We start from the raw sequence: 24,328 nt of genomic DNA on the forward strand, positions 1-24,328 counted from the left end.
TACTTTTTAACCTACAATAGGAAATCAAACAGACTAAGAAAAATCCCATTACACAATATCTGTTTAAATTTATATTTATATGTTTATTTCGGGTTATATGACCGTTGGCAGTCTTCGGAGGTCATCTCGATTGTTAGTTAGATGACGTCTAGACAAAAATACACACGAAATGTTGATTACATATTATCGAGTTCATGCATTGTTAATTGTTTATTTTAGACTTTTTGTAATTTGGATATACGTTTTAGTATGATATAAATCAAATATGAGAATTACAGTCAAATCGGGGACCATGAATTTGACAGCTAATGCTCCTTTAAAGTTCCCTGTAAAAATATGACAAGTATTGAATTTCCGTAGTTTATAAAATCAAGATCGATATTGTTTTTCATTAAGACCTAAAAAAAGGCCAAATGGAAAAAGTAATTCAGTTAGATTCATTCTCATAAAAAATTAAAGACTACTGGCGATGAGTATTTGATTTTTTTCTTCAATGCAAATGTCGTAGTGTATGCCTATTTAATCGCTAAATTCCTTTTTCGAACTTACAAAAATAACTAACGAACAATCTGTAAATCGATAGGATACGAGATTGGAATCGGACCAGAGGAAGTCGGTCCATACCTGTTTTCAATGTTATACAATATAAAAATACAAAGATGTGGTATAATTGCCATGCAATGAGACAACCTAAATAAATAACCAAAATATTAAGATAAGAACCGAATAACAGGTCACGGTACAGCCTTAAGTAAAATATTAACCGTATAGTATATTAAGCTATAAAAGGTCCTGGGATGACAAAGTGTGAAAACTTAAGAACTACAAATTTGACATTTTGATACCATACTTCATTGATACCCATATAACGTACCGGTGTGAACAAGTATAAATGATTTACTGGCACGTATGTCATATTAAAGCATGATGTGGAACTACCCCTACAAGGATGCACTGCCTTTAAGTTTGATAACAAAAGAAATTCAAAAAGAAAAGAGATTTCACTCGCTTTAATTTGCACACGCTGTTGGTTTTTTCCAAACCCACATGAAAAACTTTTATTCTATCAATTTCCTTTTGTAACGTACATTGCAATTTAAATTTTCTTTTTACCGTTATTTTAAGTCCAGCGGTGTTGCATTTATTTGTTTAATGATTTAAAAATCGTTTTTAAACAAGATTTAGTTTTTCAAATTCAAAACTCATGAAATTGAAGTCTACTTGAGTTTTCTCATTTTAATTTTTAAATAAATCTGCATATCTAACATTGTTGGGCTAAATTTCAGACGAAGTATATAAATACATTGTATATCATATCTGTCGATTGCCATTTTCCATCGGATAACCTAATAGGGCTTCATTGTAACATCACAAATTACACATACTGCGTCTGAAATTTAGCCTAACAATGTTAGATCTGAAAAAAAAGGAAATAAAGCTATATAAAAAGTATAATAAAACAAAAATACCTAACTCCAAAGGATATTCAAAACGTAAAGTCCTTTATAAAATGGCAAAATCAAAAGCTCAAACACATCAAACGAATGGAAAACAACTGTTGAAGGCCGTACGGTTGCCAATAATTTCTTACATCCACTTCATCTTAACTTTGGTGGAGAGTTGTCTCATTGGCAATCATACCACATTCCCTTACTCTTATATTGGTACAGGCATTTCCTTATGTAGAAAATGGTGGATGAAACCTGGTTTTCAAGCGAACTTAACCTCTCACTTGTATGACAGTCGCATACAATTCCATTATATCGACAAACATGTTTGAGCAAAACAATCAGACATAATAGGTAAAAATATTAAATATATTATCTTTCGAATACTAATAAATCCTTTTCAGTTTGCATTGTCCTTCGTTACAAACTTTGACAAACCACTCATACCACATCTTTTTATATATATATACAATTTTGTTTCAAAATGCCTTCAACTGCAACATGTACCTGTAGCGATGAAGAACTTTTTGATTATATGGAATTGTGTAAAATTGTGAAACACTATTTTTATTATATGAGATAGCCTATCTAATACTTAATTGCCAGTAGGATTTGACAAATTTAAGAGTTGGACCCTGTGAGTGAAACAAATACAGGGGAAATGGCCCAACTCTTTTGAATAGTAAAGAAAATATGTGCATTTTCTTTATAAAAATTCAATCATTTAATTCACACCCTACAACTGACCCTAATCATTTTGATTAAGACCATGCATCGCTGCTTTCTTTAGCCCAAACAGGATGTTTAGCATTTGTATCTCTAAGTACACTTCTTCAATGAAATAGGCTGTTAATTTGTTAAGTTAAATGAATATTATCGAAATACCATTTATTTCGGGTTTTGAACAGGATGTCTATTTATTTCCTCAATTAAGTTTTAATACGTCAATTAAACTGGTGATACTTAAATAAAAATCAATAGACAATATGTGTAATGTTCAGTACTAAATTGAAACAGCTATGATGCGGATTTAAATGTACAATGTACACCTTGGTGACAATGATACATCATGGACCGTCCGTCAACAAGAGGGTACACGATATATCCTATGTATTCGTATGCATTCTAAAATGAATAAAACAGAAAGACAATAACGATAATTTGGTCATGTAGATCAACGCTCAAATGTGACCCGCCATAACATTTCCTGGTTTATGGAGATATAACGTCATTGTGAGAAAACAAATGCCGTTTACTACGAACGTTACGTCAACTTTTTTTACTTACAAGTTTATTTTACTGAATTCAAAGTCTGGATGCTTTTAAGTATTTAATTTGAATTATAATGTAAAGCTCTTCACTTAAGAAGGGACTGATTATAAATGGCAACATAAAGTTGAGAGATTCTGTATATTTTACTCCTCAAAACTCTTTTGTCTCAAAAACATGAAACTTTTAGTAAAGAACCTTTTTCTACCGTGTTGTGTTCAATGGTGTATTGTACTTCACAGTTATTTATGTTTATTAAATATCAATTAATGATGCTCAACTACTAACTTATTTCCACATTTGTGTCTACTGTTAGTATCTGTCCTGATTATGTATTACAATATTCATGTGATTTTTGTCGCTGGTGCTTATACTTGGAAGACAATAATAGGTTAGTACGTTAATCGAAAACCGGCAATGGTATACATATATTGAGCCCTAATTTTACAAACGATTATTTTCTACTTGTGGGAAATTTTCAGAAAATTAAAAAAACATCCATGCTATAACATTTTCAAGATTTGTTAAAAATGTATCAAATTGAGATTACATTTTCCGATTTAAGATCACTTTAGACAACTGTTTAATCTGATGTGTTACGTGTATCTTCGTGAAAAACTGTTTCAGTCATTTTCTATGCAGTGGTATAAATCTAAAGAATTGAGATGTACAATTATTTTCTAATTTTCTTAATTGATTATTTCTAAGAGAGCATCTGTTTAACTGTAAAAGAAGTAAGGGGTTTTTGCGATAAACATTTTTCCGCACAAACAAAAGTGGTGGGCTTACGGTCCAATTCGACTACTGTTTTTGACAAGTTTGAGTACTCTTCTATGAGATGATTGAATTATTTTGAACATCATATGCTATGTTGTTATGAACGAACAAACAGCAATTTTTATTTTATTTTATTTTTTAATGCAGCCACTGCAGTTTGTGTTTTACCTAAATAAACATAAAATACCTTTTGCTGTAACACTTAAAATACATACTGACCGTTTCATTGATAACCAACTTTCCAAAATATTTGATTAAATCAGATATATTTTAAGTTATCACTAACATCACTTCAGTAAGTTCGTTTTCTTTTCAGAGCATTTTAATGATGAAAGATTTGTGTATATGTAAACATTTGTTTGGTCACCAAAACCTCACCAATGATGCTTAGTTCTCAAATTTATTTACCAAACAATGTATGAGTAGCATGAGAACAGCTAATGTAAAGAATACAGCGATACACTTTCATGCATGTAATATTACGATATGTAAGGGTTATTGTTTTTCAAAATGATGAAATCTCTCTGCAAGTATCTGATTTTATCCATCTCTTTTGAAAATGCTTTCTGGTTATCTCTTCTTCACTTAGATTTTTCATTTGTCTTCATAACATGTAAAAAATTATAAAATACAACTACCCAAAATGTTACTAAATAAGACTGTTGTGCTACCTTAAATGGAAAAATTAATCGTCTAATTAACAAAGGATACCAAAACTTGCCTTATGCCTTGAGCGAGTTAAACTGGGAAATAGAACACTCATTAAGTCATATGAAAATTCAAATTTAAAAAAAAAGTTGAATATGTTTTATGTACTTGAATGGCAAAGTTGTCCCATAAAACAAAAGTACATGAACTTTCTTGTAAAAGGAAATGCTTTATAAAAGATACCAGAGAGACATTCAAACTCGATGTCGAAAATAAACTGACAACGTCATAGCTAAAAAAGAAAAAGACAAACAGACAAACAATAGTACAAAAAACGTCACAACATAGAAAACTAAAGACTGAGAAACACGAAACCAACCAATAACTTGGGGTGATCTCAGGTACTATAAATGTATTAAATTTCAAAAATGTGCATGCAGGATTTAGTTTAGTTTATATGCATGCATTAGATCAATAGTTTCGAAAACATTCTAATTACAAGAAACTTGCTTTATATGACTTTATTTTAAATATCCATGCGAAAAGGAAAAGTCGTTACTAATTTACAGAATAAGCAGGTTTTTAGATAATATTATTATTTTACAACATAATATTGTGGTATTATTTAATAATTCCTGTATGTAATAATCTTTAGGTAATAATATCAAACTGCGTTCAGTTAGAACTTTAACAGTTTGAAATTTATCGTCCTTTTTAACGCTTTTGCCTACATTAATGTCTAAAATTGTTAAGTGCCTATCAGAAAGCAAATCTATTCAAGAGGATCATTCTGTTTATTTGAAGAAGATGTGTTATTCTATAGAATAAGACCCAATGGGTTGATATAAGTCAATATACGCGAATATATGTCATGTATATTAAGAAGTCAAAATCCTCAAAATATCCTATATTGGTAAACAGAAAAGAACAGAAACAATATATGACTTTTATAATGGAATTCCAAAGAAGTCGTAAGATATGTTTGCATGGTTGATTTAAATTATAAATGACTCAATAAATTGAAGCCTGGTAAAAATGATATATAAATTGAAAGTAAATCAAACATTTTCAAATTTAAGATTATTTTCAGATAGTGCTTTCAATTCCCTCTAGATTTAATTGTATGATGTTTAATTGTCGTATCGAAGTATTTGTGAAGAAGATATGATAGTTACATTATATTTTAGTCTCATTTTTTGCTGGCAATTATATGCGACCTGAAGAAGTTTTATGTTTTTGTTTGAAGTGAAAATTACTTTTTTCTGCATAAATTGATAAAAATGTTTTTGAATGTGTTTAAATTCAAAGTTGTCTGATGTTTAGAAGATTTTTTTTAACGTAAAATCATTAAAATTTAATCATTAAAATAAATGCACCTTATCAAATGCGTCATAACTGTAAATATGCATTGTATGCGATGTGTGGTAGAGACATACAATACTACAAATTAAACTTAAAAGACCGATTAAAAAACAACTGCAAGCTTCAATTGAGACAAATTTTAAACTTATTGCATACACGTCTACACAAGATTGCTTCGCCTTTGCGAGATATCTCACATGTTGTATAAATGAAGGGGTTAAATTGTGTGTGTTACTGTGGTACAATAGTACAAATATGGTAAAAGTCCAAGGACTCCCATACAAAAAGTCAAATCAAGATTGCAATATAATATTGTAAACTTCACATGATGACAAACAATCCTACCAAGTATTAGAGCATTCTGTCAAATGTTCTCATAGGAGTTGCGTTCACAATGTGACACTATTACAATACGTACAAGTATACTATCTTTAAAAAGATATATGACGCAGATGGGAGCATATTTTATTAAACATCAGTTTTTTATGTCTTTTTGGTCATATTTAAATTCCCTTAATTTGAAGTCAAAAGTCTGACAATTCTGAAAATTGAGCACACGCACTTGTCTCTAACAAATATACATATATACCGTTAATTAACTTGAAGGTTCTCAGAGACAAGTGCCTGTAGAATCAAGATAGAATAAGATATACACAATGTAACACATAACAACTTGAACAAAAAAAAAACGATTTTAGAACAAAGAAGAAATGTCAACGACCACTTTACACGCATGAATTTAACAAATAGAAACGCAAACCAAACAAATGCCGTTTACTATTACGTTACGTCAACTTTTTTTACTTACAAGTTTTTTTTACTGAATTCAAAGTCTGGATGCTTTTAAGTATTTAATTTGAATTATAATGTAAAGCTCTTCACTTAAGAAGGGACTGATTATAAATGGCAACATAAAGTTGAGAGATTCTGTATATTTTACTCCTCAAAACTCTTTTGTCTCAAAAACATGAAACTTTTAGTAAAGAACCTTTTTCTACCGTGTTGTGTTCAATGGTGTATTGTACTTCACAGTTTTTTATGTTTATTAATTATCAATTAATGATGCTCTACTACTGACTTATTTTCACATTTGTGTCTACTGTAAGTATCTGTCCTGATTATGTATTACAACATGCATGTGATTTCTGTCGCTGGTGCTTATACTTGGAAGACAATAATAGGTTAGTACGTGAATCGAAAACCGGCAATGTTATACATATATTGAGCCCTAATTTTACAAACGATTATTTTCTACTTGTGGGAAATTTTCAGAAAATTAAAAAAACATATATGCTATAAAATTTCCAAGATTTGTTCAAAACGTATCAAAATGAGATTAGATTTTTCGATTTAAGATCACTTGAGACAACTGTTTAATCTGATGTGTTACATGTATCTTCGTGAAAAACTGTTTCAGTCAGAATTTAGATATACAATTATTTTCTAATTTTCTTAATTGATTATTTCAAAGGGTGCATCTATTTAACTGTAAAAGAAGTACTTAATTGATTATTTCTAAGGGTGCATCTATTTAACTGTAAAAGAAGTAAGGGTTTTTTGCGATGAACATTTTTCCGCACAAACAAAATTGGTGGGCTTACGGTCCAATTCGACTACTGTTTTGACAAGTTTGAGTACTCTTCTATGAGGTGATTGAATTATTTTGAAAATCATATGCTATGTTGTTATGAACGAACAAACAGCAATCTTTATTTCATTTTATTTTTTAATGCAGCCACTGCAGTTCATGTTTGACCTAAATAAACATAAAATACCTTTTGCTGTAACATTTAAAATACATATATTATACTGGCCGTTTCATTGATATCCGACTTTCCAAAATATTTGATTAAATCAGATATATTTTAAGTTATCACTAACATCACTTCAGTAAGTTCGTTTTCTTTTCAGAGCATTTTAATGATGAAAGATTTGTGTATATGTAAACATTTGTTTGGTCACCAAAACCTCACCAATGATGCTTAATTCTCAAATTTATTTACCAAACAATGTATGAGTAGCATGGGAATAGCCAATGTGAAGAATACAGCGATACACTTTCATGCATGTAACATTACGATATGTAAGGGTTATTGTTTTTCAAAATGATGAAATCTCTCTGCAAGAATCTTATTTTATACATCTCTTTTGAGAATGCTTTCTGGTTATCTCTTCTTCACTTAGATTTTTCATTTGTCTTAATAACATTTAAAATTATAAAATACAACTACCCAAAATGTTACTAAATAAGACTGTTGTGCTACCTTAAATGGAAAAATTCATCGTCTAATTAACAAAGGATACCAAAACTTGCCTTATGCCTTGAGCGAGTTAAACTAGGAAATAGAACACTCATTAAGTCATATGAAAATTCAAATTTAAAAAAAAAAGTTGAATATGTTTTATGTACTTGAATGGCAAAGTTTTCCAGTAAAACAAAAGAACATGAACTTTCTTGTAAAAGGAAATGCTTTATAAAAGATACCAGAGGAACATTCAAACTCGATGTCGAAAATAAACTGACAACGTCATAGCTAAAAAAGAAAAAGACAAACAGACAAACAATAGTATAAAAAACGTCACAACATAGAAAACTAAAGACTGAGCAACACGAACCCAACCAATAACTTGGGGTGGTCTCATGTACTATAAATGTATTGCTATTGAATTATTGTCTTTCCGTACATTTATTCGCCGACATTTTCCCGTATACAGTGACCTCAACTACGTGACCACTCGTTAAAACTTTGGCCACCACACAGAGCAAGTACGAGGGAAAACCCGTGATGTACGAATGTAAAAAAACGTGCACAGGAAGGTAAATAGTTATAACTGATTCTTAAAGAACAAATTAAATACACAAAATCATGTAACAACTGTTTAGGAAAAGTTTGATTTACACATGGGAACGCATTGAAAATATGAAAAAAAGAAATATAATGGCTATAACAGTTCACTTAAATTTTACGTGTTCCACTGCTCTGTGTTGATTGTTTATCAATGTCACGATCCTGAACAATTTTGGCAGCATACTCGAACGTTATTTAGCTTGCGATCAACAATCACTGAATGAAATATTTTTTTGTGAATAATACGTTACAGATTCGTAGTACCGTAAATGTCAAAAAGGTGCATGAAGGACTTAGTGCATTGGATCAATAGTTTCGAAAACATTATAATTACAAGAAACTTGCTTCATATGACTTTATTTTAAATATCCATGAGAAAAGGAAAAATCTTTACTAACTTACAGTATAAGCAGGCTTTTATAGTTCTTAACATTTCATACAAGTACGTATTAAATAAAACCACAATATTATGTTGTAAAATAATATCAAACTGCGTTCAGTTAGAACTTTAAATGTTTGAAATTTATCGTCCTTTTCAACGCTTTAGCCTACATTAATGTCTAAAATAGTTAAGTGTCTATCAGAAAGGAAATCTATTCAAGATGATCATTTTGTTTATTTAAAGAAGATGTGTTATTCTATAGAATTAGACCCAATGGGTTGATATGAGTCAATATACGCGAAGATATGTAATGTATATTAAGAAGTCGAAATCCTCAACATATCCTATATAGGTAAACAGAAAAGAACAGAAATAATATTTGACATTTATTATAGAATTCCCAAAAAAGTCGTAAGATATGGTTGCATGGTAGATTTGAATTATAAATGACTCAATAAGTTGAAGCCTGGTAAAAATAATATATAGATTGAAAGGAAATCAAACATTTTCAAATTTAAGGTTGTTTTTAGATAGTGCTTTCAATTCCCTCTAGATTTAATTGCATGATGTTTAATTGTTATATCGAAGTATTCGTGAAGAAGATATGATAGTTACACTTTATTTTAGTCTCAATTTTTGCCGGCAAGGATATCAGTACTGAAGAAGTTTTACGTTTTGTTTGAAGTGAAAATTACTTTTATTTGCATAATTAATAAAAATATTTTTGAATGTGTTAAAATTCAAAGTAATCTGCTCTTTAGATTTTTCATGTGTAAAATCGTTAAAATTGAATCATTAAAATAAATGCTCCTTATCAAATGCGTCATTTTGTCTAATTTCATAACTGTTACGCTCTGAATGGAATGAGTGGTAGAGACATACATTACTTAAAAAAATATTTCAACGACCGATTAAAAAAAACAACTGGAAGCTTCAGTTGAGATATATTTTAAAATAATTACATACAAGTTTACATAAGAATGCTGCGCCGTAGCGAAATCTAAAAGATAAAATTCTATATACAATACAATCTCAAATTACGGATTTCTTCACCAGCTTTTAAACTTGCTTGACGTCTTGGACGAATGTCTTGTACGGTACTTTGTTCACATGCATCTCCTTTTTTCTAACTGGGTGGTGCGGTATGTAATGTTTTGTTTTTCCGTTACATTCCTTGTTATCAATTCTTTCAACGAAACCTCTATGCGCTTTGTTCTTTATGATATTTCCATAAGCTTTCAAGATACCTGTTTCCTTTAAAGGGCCGGATAGAAGGTAGCCTAGATTTGATTTAACTGCGATTGGTCCATCTCCACGGATGATTTAGTCTTCAAAAACCTGCCAGTATAATCTGCTCCTATTAAAACGGCAATTTTGAACATATTTCGTCGGTGATTGGATGCGCTAGATTTAAGCTTGCAGATACAGGTACTTGTTTCTCAAGTCTAACTTTCGGATATGATTCTGTAGCGGAACGGGTATTTTCGGTATGGCAAATACATCAATTGGTATTTCTGTTTCGTCTCTGTCTTGATCAGTAACGTACCTTCACCTAGATGTCGTATATCATTGCCTGTTTCTCCGAAGCATGATAGTTGTATTGTTTCTGTGTTGTCGACTTTAAGTTCTAGTTTCATAGCAAGATCTTCTGTAATGAATGAGTGTTGGGCACCTTCATCAAAAAGGATGTTTGCGTCAATACCTATACTAATGGACCGAACGGATAACTGCGGTTTTCAATAATACGCTGGTATGTGCCTTATGTGGTGAGTGGAGTATCTTTGTGTCGTCTTCTGATTTTCCCTCTTTATCATTTACAATGTTTACCTTTACGGATTGGGATGGTTCAGTAGAATGTTCGTGTTTATGTTCTTCGTTTTCGTAACAATTGGCGTTTTGATTCATGTAAGTTTCACTTTGGATATATGTACTTCATTTATCGACCATTGATTCATTACATAAGCTACTATGATGTTTTTTCTTGCCTTGACGGCATACATGTTTAGAGTTCCATTCACTGACACGGTGCGTACCGAAACAATTAAAGCAAAGATTGCTGCGTTTTACGATATTCATTCGTTCTTTTGTGTCTGTAAGTCGTGTACAGTTCGTCGGTGCGTGAATTTCTTGACAGAATATGTATATTCTCGCGGTAAGAACACGTTGGTTATTTTTTACATAATCGACTCTTCTTTGCGTATATGATTCTTTTCCATATGATTTTGTTTCAACTAGAAACGTACATGTAGAATAGCTTTGTCGGATACCGTAATCATGACCTGCTTCGATTATATTGATCTCATTCTGAATAGATTTGCGTAAATCTGATAAAATCCAACTATTTGATCCATGTTCACGTGCTAGATGTTACTTCTCCCGGAAGCTTGCTCAACATTGTTTGGACCAGTAATGTGCTGTACGTGTCTTGCGATTGCCCTAAAGCTTCTAATTCACGTACGGATGCCTCTATATGGTCATAAAAAACGTGTAAACTAGCTTAATCAATATTTGGTGATGTAATGTCTAGCAATGCTTTTATGTGTGTTTGTGTAATCTTACTCGATTGTCCGTATCTTAATTTTAATACGTTAACTGCCTCCTTATAATTAGCGTTTGTCAATGCGAAACCATCAATAGTACGGTTTGTTTAACCTTCAAGCTGTGATTTTAATATTGAATTTTCTGAATGTCTGGTAGACTTGGATTCATATGTACTGCTGATTCGAAAGAGTCCCAGAAAGATTGCCATTCAAGAATATTTCCACTGAAATTGGGCAAAGTTAATTCGGTAGGAGGTGTGTTTGATTGCTGAACGTTGACAGTGATGGTGCGACATAACTCTGTTGTTGATTTTCAATACATGTAATTGGAATAAAAAGTGGTGCTTCATAATTCAATGTTTGATAGGATGAAGTAGACTGTTGATTTGTATGATTGTTCGAATTGTCTAAACTCGGTATGAAAATACGCAAGTGTTTCAGTTTTGTATCTAAGTCTGTTGATTCAAGTCGTCCAAAAGTTTCTTCTTTTGCTCTACACTTTCAAATGTTGCTATTAGATCCACCCTGGCTAACTCCGCTTCTCGTTTTTTCAAATCATCGATTTTTCGTAAATGTCGTGTTACAACACTTTTCTTTGCTTTCCTCATCGATTTCAGCTTATTCAAATCCATTGGGCACGTCACCAAAATGTCGAGAATACGTGAATAAAGGAAGAAAACGTTTTGTTATCTATATAGAATGCCCAAGTATAAGTGAAACGTCACAAAGTCTTTACTTTACAATATATGAAATAAGTGACGTTCCCGCGTTGTGTTCGCGCCGTATTTACAACACTATTAATCAAGAATATATTAATGATTCCATTTTTTTCAGATATCTACATTTAAAACTATCACCAGCTGACATCACAAAATATAAAACAAATGTATGTTCGAATATCAAAAATGACATTTTCGTCCAAGTAGAGAACAGATAAGCGACAACGCCTACGCCGTTATAGTTTAGCATCATTAAGATCAATGGCGGACAATTCGAAACTATAACCGACTGCATCGGGGAAAAAAAAGTCCAACAACTCTCGTAGCAATAATAGGATCAAAATGACGGTGTTCAATGGTCAATTACACATGGTGGCAACCATTCATACCAAATATGAGAGGTTTTTGTTAAACGTTGCCAGAAGAGTTCACAAGGTGTTGTTATAATACTCCAACAAATGGTCAAAGTCCTACATCGATACATGATTAAAACAATAGTACCAAATATGAGAGCGTTTTGTCAAACGGTGTCGAAATTTTCTTCACAAGGTGTTATTGTCACAATATTAAAAAAATCATCAAAGTCTTTAACTCCTGTAAAAATGGTCGAATGAAAATTCCAGTAAAATATGGTCAACTACACTTGATGGCAAACAATTCTATCAAGTATTAAAGCTTTCTGTAAAACAAACTCAGAAGAATTGCGTTCACAAGGTGTCATTGCTAAAATGCTAAAACAAAACTAAAGTCCAATAACTCCCTAAAAAAATAGATAAAAAATGACGATACAGCACGGTCAAGAAAATATGACCAAGTATGAAAGCTGTATGTCAAATGGTCTCTTAGTATTGAGGTATTTTTTACGGACAGATGAACGGACGAAAAGACAGAACAACAGACGGACGGACGGACGGACGGATGGAAGAACAGAAGGGCGGAAGGAAGGACAGACGGACGAAAGGACGGAAGGATAGACAGACGGACGGAAGGACGGAAGGATAGACAGACGGACGAAAGGACGGAAAGACAGGAGGGAGGACGATGGGATACCATTATCCCGCGACAATAACATTTCTGAAAAAAAGAACTGTTTGAAGTGTTGTAAAATGAGTAAATTTTAAGAATTACTCATCGTCAATGGTATAAATGTGTACTTTATAAATAAATGCGTTTGTTATTCAAAAAGTCGCCATCGATTACTCTTTATGCCGATATATAAAAAGACCCATTACACTGTTTTTTCATCAAATATCTCATAGGACGTTTAGTTTCAGTATGTACTGGAACAAATTGCAATTAGCCCATTTTAGCCTAGGTATTAACACCATAAGCCTGAAAATCTCGTAGCTAGTCACATGTACCGAATACTTTTTTTTTTAATCTACGTTATAAAAATTATTATGAAAATAATTATAGGCATTCAACAAGAAAATACATTTATTATACGATGCAGTTTATATCGATCAATTTGTTATGTTAAGATCATAAAAAAAGTCTGATAGGAAGATAAGACAAATCAATGAATAAATGTTCATTGGAGTTAAAAAAAAAAACTTATATCATTATGTTAGAAACAATGTGAAAAAATGCACACACTAATCTAATATTCTGTCTTATAATGTTCATTAGACATATCAAGGATATTACAAACAATCAGAAGTTAAATAAAAGCTGAACATACAGGTAAAGTCTTCTAAGTACCTGAAAAAGAATTAAAAAGATATCGTTAATTGTTTTGATGCTGTAAAAGATGTTACCTCTTAAAGACTTATGTATCTTATGTTATGAAGTAATTTATCTTTACTTCGTTTAATTTTCATCTATAGTTGAAAATGCATGTATACCAGTTTGTCAATTTAACGCAAAAACAAAATCTAACCTAATCCATAATTCGTGTCTTCGAAATACTCTTCTTGGTAATGTTAGGTCAAACCCTGTCGGCAAATACTGGTTTTGTTCCAGTTGAATTCAAACCCAGTACAAAACAAGTTATATCAGGAGTAACAATAGAGCTGTACATTCAAAGACCAACAAAATCCGACATAAACGAACAACTGACACAACACCAAAACCTTTGGAAATGTGAGCTGTGACATCAAAACACCAGATTTTCCTCCAAGAATTGGTGCAGTTAATCAATCATATTATGCATGGGTTAAATCAATCGTTAAATGGTGGAAAGCTTTTGACAAAGTGTATATAATGATTTTTTATCCGTCCAATAACGCTCACCATCAAATAAGTTGAACAAGAGTTATTACTACAAAATCCTTCCTTTAAAAGATATCTCTGTTTGAGGACAGGGACTGCTAGAGATTCAGAACACCTTACAGCAAGATAATAATGGTTCTAGTTTGTAATAAAATGGTTCTCTTTGGCATTCATTGACAAGCTGGACAAATGTCTTTGAAAGATCATATGTGGGATTAATATAAATGTCTGAAATGAAGTATGATAAAGTTATATAACCATAACAAATACCGGATAACACAGGTATCCAAAATTGCAAGTAACGACACTTGCTAAATTTTTGCCAAGAAACAAAGAATCGTCAATAGCGACAAACAATGCTTTTAACATGAGCAACACGACGGGTGCCACATGTGGAGAAGGATCTGCTTACCCTTCCGGAGCACCTGAGCTCACCCCAAGTTTTTGGTGGGGTTCGTGTTGCTCAGTCTTTAGTTTTCTTTGTTGTGTTTTGTGTACTATTGTTTGTCTGTTGGTCTTTTTTTTAAGCCATGGCGTTGTCAGTTTATTTTCGACTTATGAGTTTAAAATTCCCTCTGGTATCTTTCGCACCTCTTTTTCAAGAAACACATGACTATAATCTAAAAAATACTCAAACGTAAAACTCTGAATAACCATGATACCATTTTGCAACACCTCCATGGAGATTAATGATGGTCAAACTTTAAGGGCTCACATCTTTGTATAAATTGTTCAAACTGTTTTAAAATTAACAAACATTCCTGTTTTAAAGGATTTTGAATTTGATTCAAGAAGAAAATTTAAAAGAAATGACAAGTTTTAGGGGTTAAAAAATTGCCCTTTCGAATTTGTTTTCATTTTTTTGCTAAAGTAATATTAGTTTCTGTTCATGTAATCAATTATGTCATCAGATTATCCACATCGTTAATTTTGTGCGTTGTATGCATCTTTAAACTAGACAACCTGCAAACAATTGTTGAAATTACGACTTTCAATTTTGACCCCTTCCCTCAAAGATTGCAAACAGTGTTGCTGCCTGAAATTTGACCAACATAATTGTCGTACGTTTTAATACAAAAATTGAAGATTACATAACTCAAATATGAAATAGAGTATACATACTGTCGCCTTATACATCGCTTTATTTTGGTTTTTGTTTTGGTGGAGAGGAGGGGTTACCAAAGTGATGAGAAAACGTTTTATATGTAAATTTTAAAAGCATAAGATATACGCTATTTATGATTTTTAGTGCGATTGGGCGTCATAAATTTGTTTTCTTACTGTTTTGATTTGAGCACAATTTATGGGTCTTATCTTTACAGAAAGCCCTTCTTGTGTACAGCATTTTAAGTTTGGCTTTCTTGGTGGGTTTTAACTACAGTCAGGGTTCAAATGCAACATACACCTTCTACGCAAGACCTTTTTTTAATTGGGTTGTTGTCTTTTGTACTAGTTTGTCTTTAGCTTACAACTGAATGAAATACATGAAAATAAAATAATTTCATCCTATGCTTAACTTAAGGTTTCCGGACAAATAACACAGCGTACTATTCTTTTGATAATTTCGTGTACACAGAAATTAATGTTATATTTCATGATACAATAAGACATGAAGTAATGATGTAACGGATGTTTCATATTTTGTTGGTTTTGTATTTTAAGCCATAGGTAAAGTTATGTTTTTTCTGATTTTGCCAAGTGAGATCGAATGTTACCGGTTATACAAATTACATACCTAGTAGAAAAATTAAGTCTTGCAAGATCCTACGTGTACACATGTTAATTTTTGCTGGCACCACTCAGTTCCGGGAGCACATGGCATAATATATCCAGTTCCAAGCTCGTTACACTGAACAAAATGTGAAGGGCAACTGGACTCCAGGTAAAACAATGGTAGAATGGCTGCTACTGCATCGATGCATTTAGTACGTACTTCTATGTTTAAAATAGTTTTGATAAAAATCACATTTCAATATCAATATACAATTACAAGATACAAAAGTAATTTCATGTACTATATAGGCATTTCGGAATTAAAATTTCTCTTCGGTGGTGTTCAAATATTTGAAATTCAAAGGGATCAAATTTTAGTGTCTATTGCAACAACCTTACAAGAAAAGTGCGATTCATTATTTAGGTTAACAGTACGAACAATTTTTGATATAACATTACCTGCATAGTACACATTTTGTTTAGGGGCCAGCTGAAGCTCGCCTCCGGGTGCGGAATTTTCTCGCTATGTTGAAGACCCATTGGTGGCCTTGGGCTGTTTTCTGCACTTCGGTCGGGTTGTTGTCTCTGACACATTCCCCGTTTCCATTCTCAATGTTATTTAAAATTATGCCTAATGCATGTACTAATCATATAGGACAATAAAAATCAACTTTATTCATACACGTTTGTGATTGACTAGCGCTTACGTTTGATATCTAATATTCTGATTGTTATTTGAATAATCAATGCCACAGGAATCCAATTTCCGACAGCATTATACACGTGGATTGGAATGTGCCTCTAACATTCCAGATTTTCCAAAATTTATTTAAATCTCAGTTTTTAAAATCAATTTTGCATTTATCGATGTTTACTGTGACAAAAACAAATGAAATAAAACACTTTCATTACTTGTATATGAGATACAATTATCGTTTTGGCGAAAGTCGAACATACAAAGTAAAACGTCAATAACTATTTCAGATATGATATTCAGCTCTCTTTAAAGTATCTTTAGTTTTTTTTTTAAAGTTATTAGAAAGACTTGTCGCACAATAATCTTACTTTCTGGTGTTCTGAAATCATTGCAACTTGGATTAAGAACAATCACAGCGTTATCATCAAGGTTATCAGTCACCTGTTTCACCTCGTGATCGTCAACCACAAGTGTAGCGCATGTCTGATCTGAGGATTGACTGAAATCGAAAGTATTTAAATGTTCATTATGAATAAGTCCTTAAAGAAAATAGTATTCACAAAAACGGAACGAATGGAAACCATCCGTCATATTCTTGATTTTGGAAAGGATGAAAGAAGATGATACTATAACATTAACTTTAGCGCAAAAATGATTGGAGTACAAAAGAGAAAAACCGAAAGTTCAGTAATTATTTGAATTCAAGAAACTTGTATGACAAGTATTTACGTATTCATTGCTATTTTTGCTTGTGTATAGTGTTTTTGAAAAATTTACAAAATCATCATTGTTTGTTCGATATAAAGCTGGATCAGAATGACCAAAACATGCATACCCTATATTATCAACCGCTGTGAAACAAAACAAGTGGGTGCCTATCTGGCTTTTCGTTGGTTTCCAAGTCACGGTCACAAACCATTCTCTACCAGTCGATCCATATGGAAACAATTCTGATTTAATCATTCCTATAGGTGAAACTGTGTCAACTGCTTTAACTCTGCTCATATAAAAACAAACAAAAGAATAAAATAAAACAGTATTTGACTAACGTAAAGAAAATTAAAAAAACACTTTGTTCATGACACGCGTTCGAAGCGGGTTTTCTGTATTTTCTTTCATCAATAAAGCTTAATTAAATACAAGCATTTGAAGACCAATAATAATACATGAGTGTATATTATAAGTATTATTATATTTTCTACTTAATATACCAAGAAACTCTTCTTATAGAGAATGATTTTTATAGATAAAATAAGATTTTTATTTGAAAAAAAGGAAATGATACAATCGTTGCGAAAACAGTTTTTGGGGTAAATAAATGTATGAATATTCTCAATTTTATAGCACTATGCACATTGCTCTTTAATGGCTTCTACTAGATTTTTCAATTGAATAGAAGAATTAAATCACAGAAATAAAGTAAAGTGCAAATGTTCAAAACTTGCATTTTTCGTTTTACTTTTTGAAGTATCAAAAACGACAACACTATCGTTTTTCGTGTTTGACTTCTCAAAACTAAACCGGCAAGACACAAATATGCACAGACTTTCTTTTGTTCTTTTATATGTAATGAAACTATTTCAAAAACTTATACAAAATTGTGACGGATTTGTTTTGTTCTTACTCATATATCGATATTGTTTTGAGTTACATACACTGTAAGAATTATTGCAAACTAATTTGATATAAATTATTCAATCAAATTTTTCAGAATTTATAAGAAGCTTAACGACAGAGAATGGAGATCCAGTTAAAAGAATAATCATTCATGCCTTTTGTTAATCCAGTACAATCATCTAATAGACAATTATTAGTATTGCAGTTGTTGTTGTTGTTTTAAAACTACGAACGAACACGAGAGCAGCGCTTCTACTGTTTGAACTGCTTAACTGACAAACTGTTTTATTTAACCAACTAGTTCTTAAAAAGTAAAATCACAAAAATACTGAACTCCGAGGAAAATTCAAAACGGAATGTCTCTAATCAAATGGCAAAATTAAAAGCTCAAACACATCAAACGAATGGATAACAACTGTCATATTTCTGACTTTGTACAGGCATTTTCTTATGTAGAATGGTGAATTAAAACTGGTTTTAAAGCTAGCTAAACCTCTCACTTGTATGACAGTCGTATAAAATTCCATCATATTGACAACGATGTGTGATCACAACAAACAGACATAATAGGTAAAAATGTCAAAAAAGGGGTACATCAGTCAACATTGTGTTATAAGATTGTGTTGATTTTAAAATGTCTGTCTTACCTTAATGTTTCACCACCACTTCTAGCAACAATCGACTCATTAAAAATAGTGTTGACAGGAATGTGGTGAACCGAACCATCAGTTATTATATTCGGCGGTAGAACTGGTCTGGAGGCACACGATTCGCTTGATCTGGCAACGACAACTAAAAACTGCAAAGGAACACTGCTGAGAGGAACTGTATCGAAAGACTTCTGGAAGTCTTCGATTTGCAAAGCAACTGCGTACCAACCAATGACGCTTGTTACGTTGTAACTCAAAACACAAGAGCTCTAAAACAAAACCATACATATTGTACTTTCCAAGTATGGTTCGTGTGATCTTTTCAATTATTAAATTATATGGAGAAAAGACATGTTTGCTAGGCATGAAAACACGTGCACATGAGTTATTGTAGTTGGTAAGGCATATTATAAATTTTAGCTTATATTTTATGCGAGTTGTATATATAGAGACAACACAATAAAGGCACGATATCATTACACTCCCGTTCTCATGTCAGTTAGTATGATTCAGGATTTACTTCTCGGTCTTATTTGCTCATCATATTCATCAATTACCATTGTTAATTTAATTGGCTTAAGCTAAATTGCAGGCTTTAAATTGTCCTCATGGCTTTCATGGTCCTTTTGACGTCGAAATTTCATTCTTCTCTCCATACAAAAAGATTTGTAAAAGTAATTTCTGATCTTGAAAAGATAGTTTGCTTTATTTTTGCAAGTTTAATTTTTTGGTTCTTTCTTTGATTTTGCAGATTATAAAAAAGCATATGTTCAACAACATATTACCTCATCTAAATAAGAACCACTCAGTGTTTCACAAACACCACCGCATTCATCATTAGGAGTTTTTGTAGACCACCGACAACGTACAACATCACCATCATCATCAGAAACTATAAAACAAAATTAATTGGTATGTTATTGTTGCTTTTGTACTTAAATATTGAATAACATTTTGTATTTTGATTAATAAAGAGGTGAAAGATACCAAAGTGACATTCAAACTCATAAGTCGAAAATAAACTGACAACGTCATGGCAAAAAAAGAAGCAGACCAACAAATCACCGTCTTCAACAATAGTTGGGCTCATGTCAGAATGTCTTGCTTATCCATACTTTTGAAAAATGTTTAAGTTTACAAAAGGTCAAGTAATGTTCTTTGTATATACCATTTGTGATCATCTAACGTGCTTTATTTACTCAAGCGCAAGGAAAACTTCAGTTGTCTATTACGATGCTGTTTTCGTTCGTAGTCAAGTAATATCCTTCAAAAAAGCTGTAATACCTTCCAACGTTTTTTTTATTAGGCCGAATGGATTATGTTGTCAAAGACTAAAGGTAGAAAATTTTCGGTATCTAACTTGATTTTGAAAACCATATTTCTTATTTATTAGTTGTAATTGGCCTTGACCTAGCTTCCCATAACTGCAATATTTTAAAGTCGGAGTTCGGGCCTTTTGTGTGTTTTGTTGTTTTCGGTGATTGTGTCGATCTGTTGAGCCAAGCCCTTTCCACTTGATATTATGTTGTGCGGTTACACGTTTGTCTAAGGTGAGAAGAAAATTGAACGCTCGCATCCACTTTTCATATTGCCTCATTCTGTAGTTGCCTGTCCCAAATCAGGGACCTGTAATTCAGCTGTTATCGTTTGTTGATTTCTACCATATTTGTTTCCCGTTTTATTTTTTCTCGTTTGAATTGTTTCCCATAAGTCATGCCGGGCATTTTATAGTTAAAAATATCGTATGAGTTGTGTTCATCGCTGAATGCCGTACCAGGCCCTATAGTGGTTTTAATCTACGTTCTGTGGTCAATGACGGATTGTTGTCTCAATGGCAACTCTATTTTCGGTCCTCATAGGCAAACGTATGATCCGTTTTAAAAGTGAATTTGGTGTTTTCACCTCTGCTTTAGTAAAACGGGCGACATGTTGGTTTATCAAAAGACCTTCCAGTAGTACCATCTTTACTTTGAATATATCAGTTTTGCTTTGGAAGATTTTAATCATTTTTCAACAACTGATGGACTCATAATAATGACAATAGCTCTCCCTCTCACGGGAAATAATAGGGAACTGATAAAACAGCAAAACTTCTATGTGTCCAGTTGTCCATTTTTTTGAGAAATTGTCAAATGGCATACCAGGTATTTTCAATGTATAGTCACACCCATAATTGAATCTGACAATAGGTTGCATTGCAGATATTGGAGAGGAATTTATTTTCCCATTGTCTTTTCGTTTGTTCAGATCTACTGTAGTCCGCATCATCCAGTTTGAGCCGCCTTCGACTAGATTTATCCAACAACAGCTTGTAAAACTTTTAAAAAAGAAATTGAGAAATATTGTTGAAATAATTATAGAATAACTAATCGAAGAATTCAAATAGAGAAAAATATTCAACGAGTGACCGAACAACACATTAATTCACGAATGCGCATTATCAGTGTTGTTCGGTCACGAGTTGAATATTTTTCGATATTTGAATTCTTTGATTAGTTATTCTTTTTATTACATTGGCAAATGGCTTTTTTAATGAAATTAATGTAGAAAATGTAAGGAACTATATCTTTTTTCTACGCATTCACAATTTGTTTTGATCCGACGTTATCGACGTCTTGACAACGCCTATTGTTGTATGACGTCAGAGAGTGAAATAACCACGTTTATTTCACATGTGAAATTATCGGTTTTTATTTGACTGGGAAATCAATGTAATTCATTGCTACCAATGTAATAATTCAATATATTTTAAATGTTACTTAAATTTACATAATTTTGACAGAGAAGATTTGACATTAATGCCTAAGTTGTAATTTAAAGGTTTGCTAACCATTTTATTTTCCCCAGTTATGACTTTTTGGGTTACACTATGAAGGCTGATTCAAAATCCTAAAATGGCAACAAATGAGGTTAAATAAATTAATGATAAATAAACTCAACAATCTTTGATTTACTTGTGACTAACTTATTTTTCGAGGCACGTAAAGGTTGTATCTGGTGAATACCTAATCGAACTGGTTTTACTTCGGAAATCATACGATAAAACTTCCGGATAACTCCTACATAACTATATCCAAAGTAAATCATACTAAACATTATATAAATTGATGCTGTGTTATTGAACTGTGCTTAAGAATTTAAGAATTTAAACACAATCTGAATTGGAAATAGAATTTGAATAAAAATGCCTGGCAAACACATAATTGATAAACGCCAGTGTCTCATTTTCTACATTTTGAACAGCATTTTCATATGGATATCGGGATTTTTCTAAGTATTTTATCCAAGCTGTCCCAAAGCATCTAAGCCGTTTTTTGTCTTCTTATCCTCATCTGATAGCAAGCACTTACCCAAAATGGTATAGGTTGTCACTGGAAGCAGAAGGATTGTATTTTACGCTGTTGGTGCCCGTTGTCCATTCTTCAGTGTCACTAAAGTCAGTGCAGTAATATGACATAGTAGTAATGGTTCCACTGCATCCTTTTAGGCACTGTAGAGCCCCTTCGCCAGAGTTCATTGTACCGTTGTCTATTGTGTTCTCATCGCACATATGGGAATTCGCACTTCTACGGAAAGCAACTCTGTAGTTTATTTCAATCTGCAATGTTTCAATAAGCTCGTCAATAGATTACCTGATAATTGATTTCAATCTGCAATGTTTAAAAACATTTGATAATACTTTAACTATAAATAGAACGTTTAGATATCGAACTGTCATGCTTAACCTCTTACAAATTGAAACATGCAACAACAATAAAAACACGTGTCTTCCTTTTCTTGAACAAAATTGATTGTGTTGATTGCAACTTATTGACACAATTATTTAACACGTGAACTGTTTCTGAAACTGTTTTTTGTAAGAAACATAACGCTAATTTGATAGCTGTGACGTTTATATTTAACTGTTAGAACAACAGTATTTCTTAAAATAAAAAAAATATGATGCGATGAAATGTTATATTCATATAATTTATGAAAAAAATTTGAATCTCACCTGATTATTTTCAGCTGGCTTCCATGATATAAAGCCTCCTCGGAAATGAGTGCTTTCTACGACATGTAAATATAGTATCATAAGAGTAAACCAGAATGTGGAAGAAATATACATCATTGTTAATAGCTCTTATATTTCACTTGGTGTGCTGAATTTGCAGCGATGTCTTTATATATTTTTTGTAACAGGAAGAAACTTGTATATTGCCTAATTCAGTCATTGATTGGTTGAAATGATTAGCGCTGGGATCCGTCAGCTATAAATTATGTCAAAGCAACGATAATTATCGTGCAAATGTTCGAGAAAATTAAAAAGTCAAAAAGTCAATGAATTTATAGTAGAAGGATATATTATCAGTACTCAAAGCTGTCAAGACACTGGATAACAGTATTTATCTACAACATTAATGCATGGTTACTTGCTTTTTGGCATTATAAACAAATAAAGCTAACAATATTGAAATTTCTCACATCCAAACTATTCAAAACTATATAATCTTTTCACACAAAATATTTGATGTATGAGCAATGAATCACAGAATTACTTCAGCGGACACTTAGACGCACGCAAACAACATCGATAGTTACACACGTACGTGTTAAATGAACTCTTAAAGTGCATGTATAAATACAAAACAAATAGTGCAAGTGTTGTCTAGACTTAAGAAGATATTACTCACAAAAATGGTAATATTCTATCAGATTGTTCAAAAATTGTCAGTGCTTTTGGTGTTTTCTCTTATATTTTTACAGTAATAGTGTATTGACTTTTCAGATTACTTCTCGTGTATGTATTATTTTTTCAATTTCCACTTGTTTTGTTTATAGTTTAGTGTTTATACAGTTCATCCGAATTACCTTCATTCTTCATACATTTTGTCTTGAGCTTGCCAAGTTATCTAACTTATGTAGATGATAGCGTGGTTGTCTAACTGTCTGGATTGTTTTGTAAAGTTTTTTTAACATGCATTGAGGTGTTAGCTTTAGCTTTGTGCTAAAAGTTTCACTGGGTCTTTGGGTTACAGAACAACAATAGCACCGCCCTTCATTTGCTTTTAGTTTTCTCTAGTATATGCAATAACATAAACGGTACCAATTTTAGAGCACTAGATGCGCATTTCGACAATTAATGTCTCATTAGTGATGATCCAGGCTAAAATATTTGAATATCCAAAATCTAATACAAATGTTGAAGAGTGGATCAAACCAAAAAAAAGGATCTAAAGGTTACTGGACTAATGATACCTTCGGGGACTAATAGTCCACCATCAAAGGTATCGACCCAGTGGTAGTAATAACAAATAAGGTACCAGTTTTAATGCACCATATGCGCATTTTGACAATTAATGTTTCTTCAGTGATGCTGGAGGTCAAAATATTTGAATATTCAAAATCTAATACAAATGTTGAAGTGCAGATTAAACCAAAAAGGACCTTAAACATGGCCAAATCT

At 32.1% G+C, this 24,328-nt stretch overlaps 2 protein-coding genes across 2 annotated transcripts in view; both read right to left on the minus strand.

The window, feature by feature from the left end:
• LOC127720910 (uncharacterized) overlaps nt 1-21,093 on the minus strand; it is a 435,560-nt gene extending 414,467 nt beyond the window's left edge. Inside the window, exons 1-2 of the mRNA XM_052227678.1 lie at nt 21,024-21,093; nt 19,668-19,774 (exon numbers count right to left, since the gene is read on the minus strand). Coding sequence (XP_052083638.1) covers nt 19,668-19,774; nt 21,024-21,078 — 162 coding nt within the window. The 5' untranslated portion in view covers nt 21,079-21,093. The remainder of the gene's footprint in view (nt 1-19,667; nt 19,775-21,023) is intronic.
• The window catches only part of LOC127702712 (uncharacterized), a 333,744-nt gene that overhangs the window by 282,073 nt on the left and 27,343 nt on the right, over nt 1-24,328 (minus strand). The gene's annotated exons all lie outside the window — the stretch shown is intronic.

The sequence above is a fragment of the Mytilus californianus genome, unplaced genomic scaffold (genome assembly GCF_021869535.1).
Source record: "Mytilus californianus isolate M0D057914Y unplaced genomic scaffold, xbMytCali1.0.p SCAF_1, whole genome shotgun sequence".
Taxonomy (NCBI): domain Eukaryota; kingdom Metazoa; phylum Mollusca; class Bivalvia; order Mytilida; family Mytilidae; genus Mytilus; species Mytilus californianus.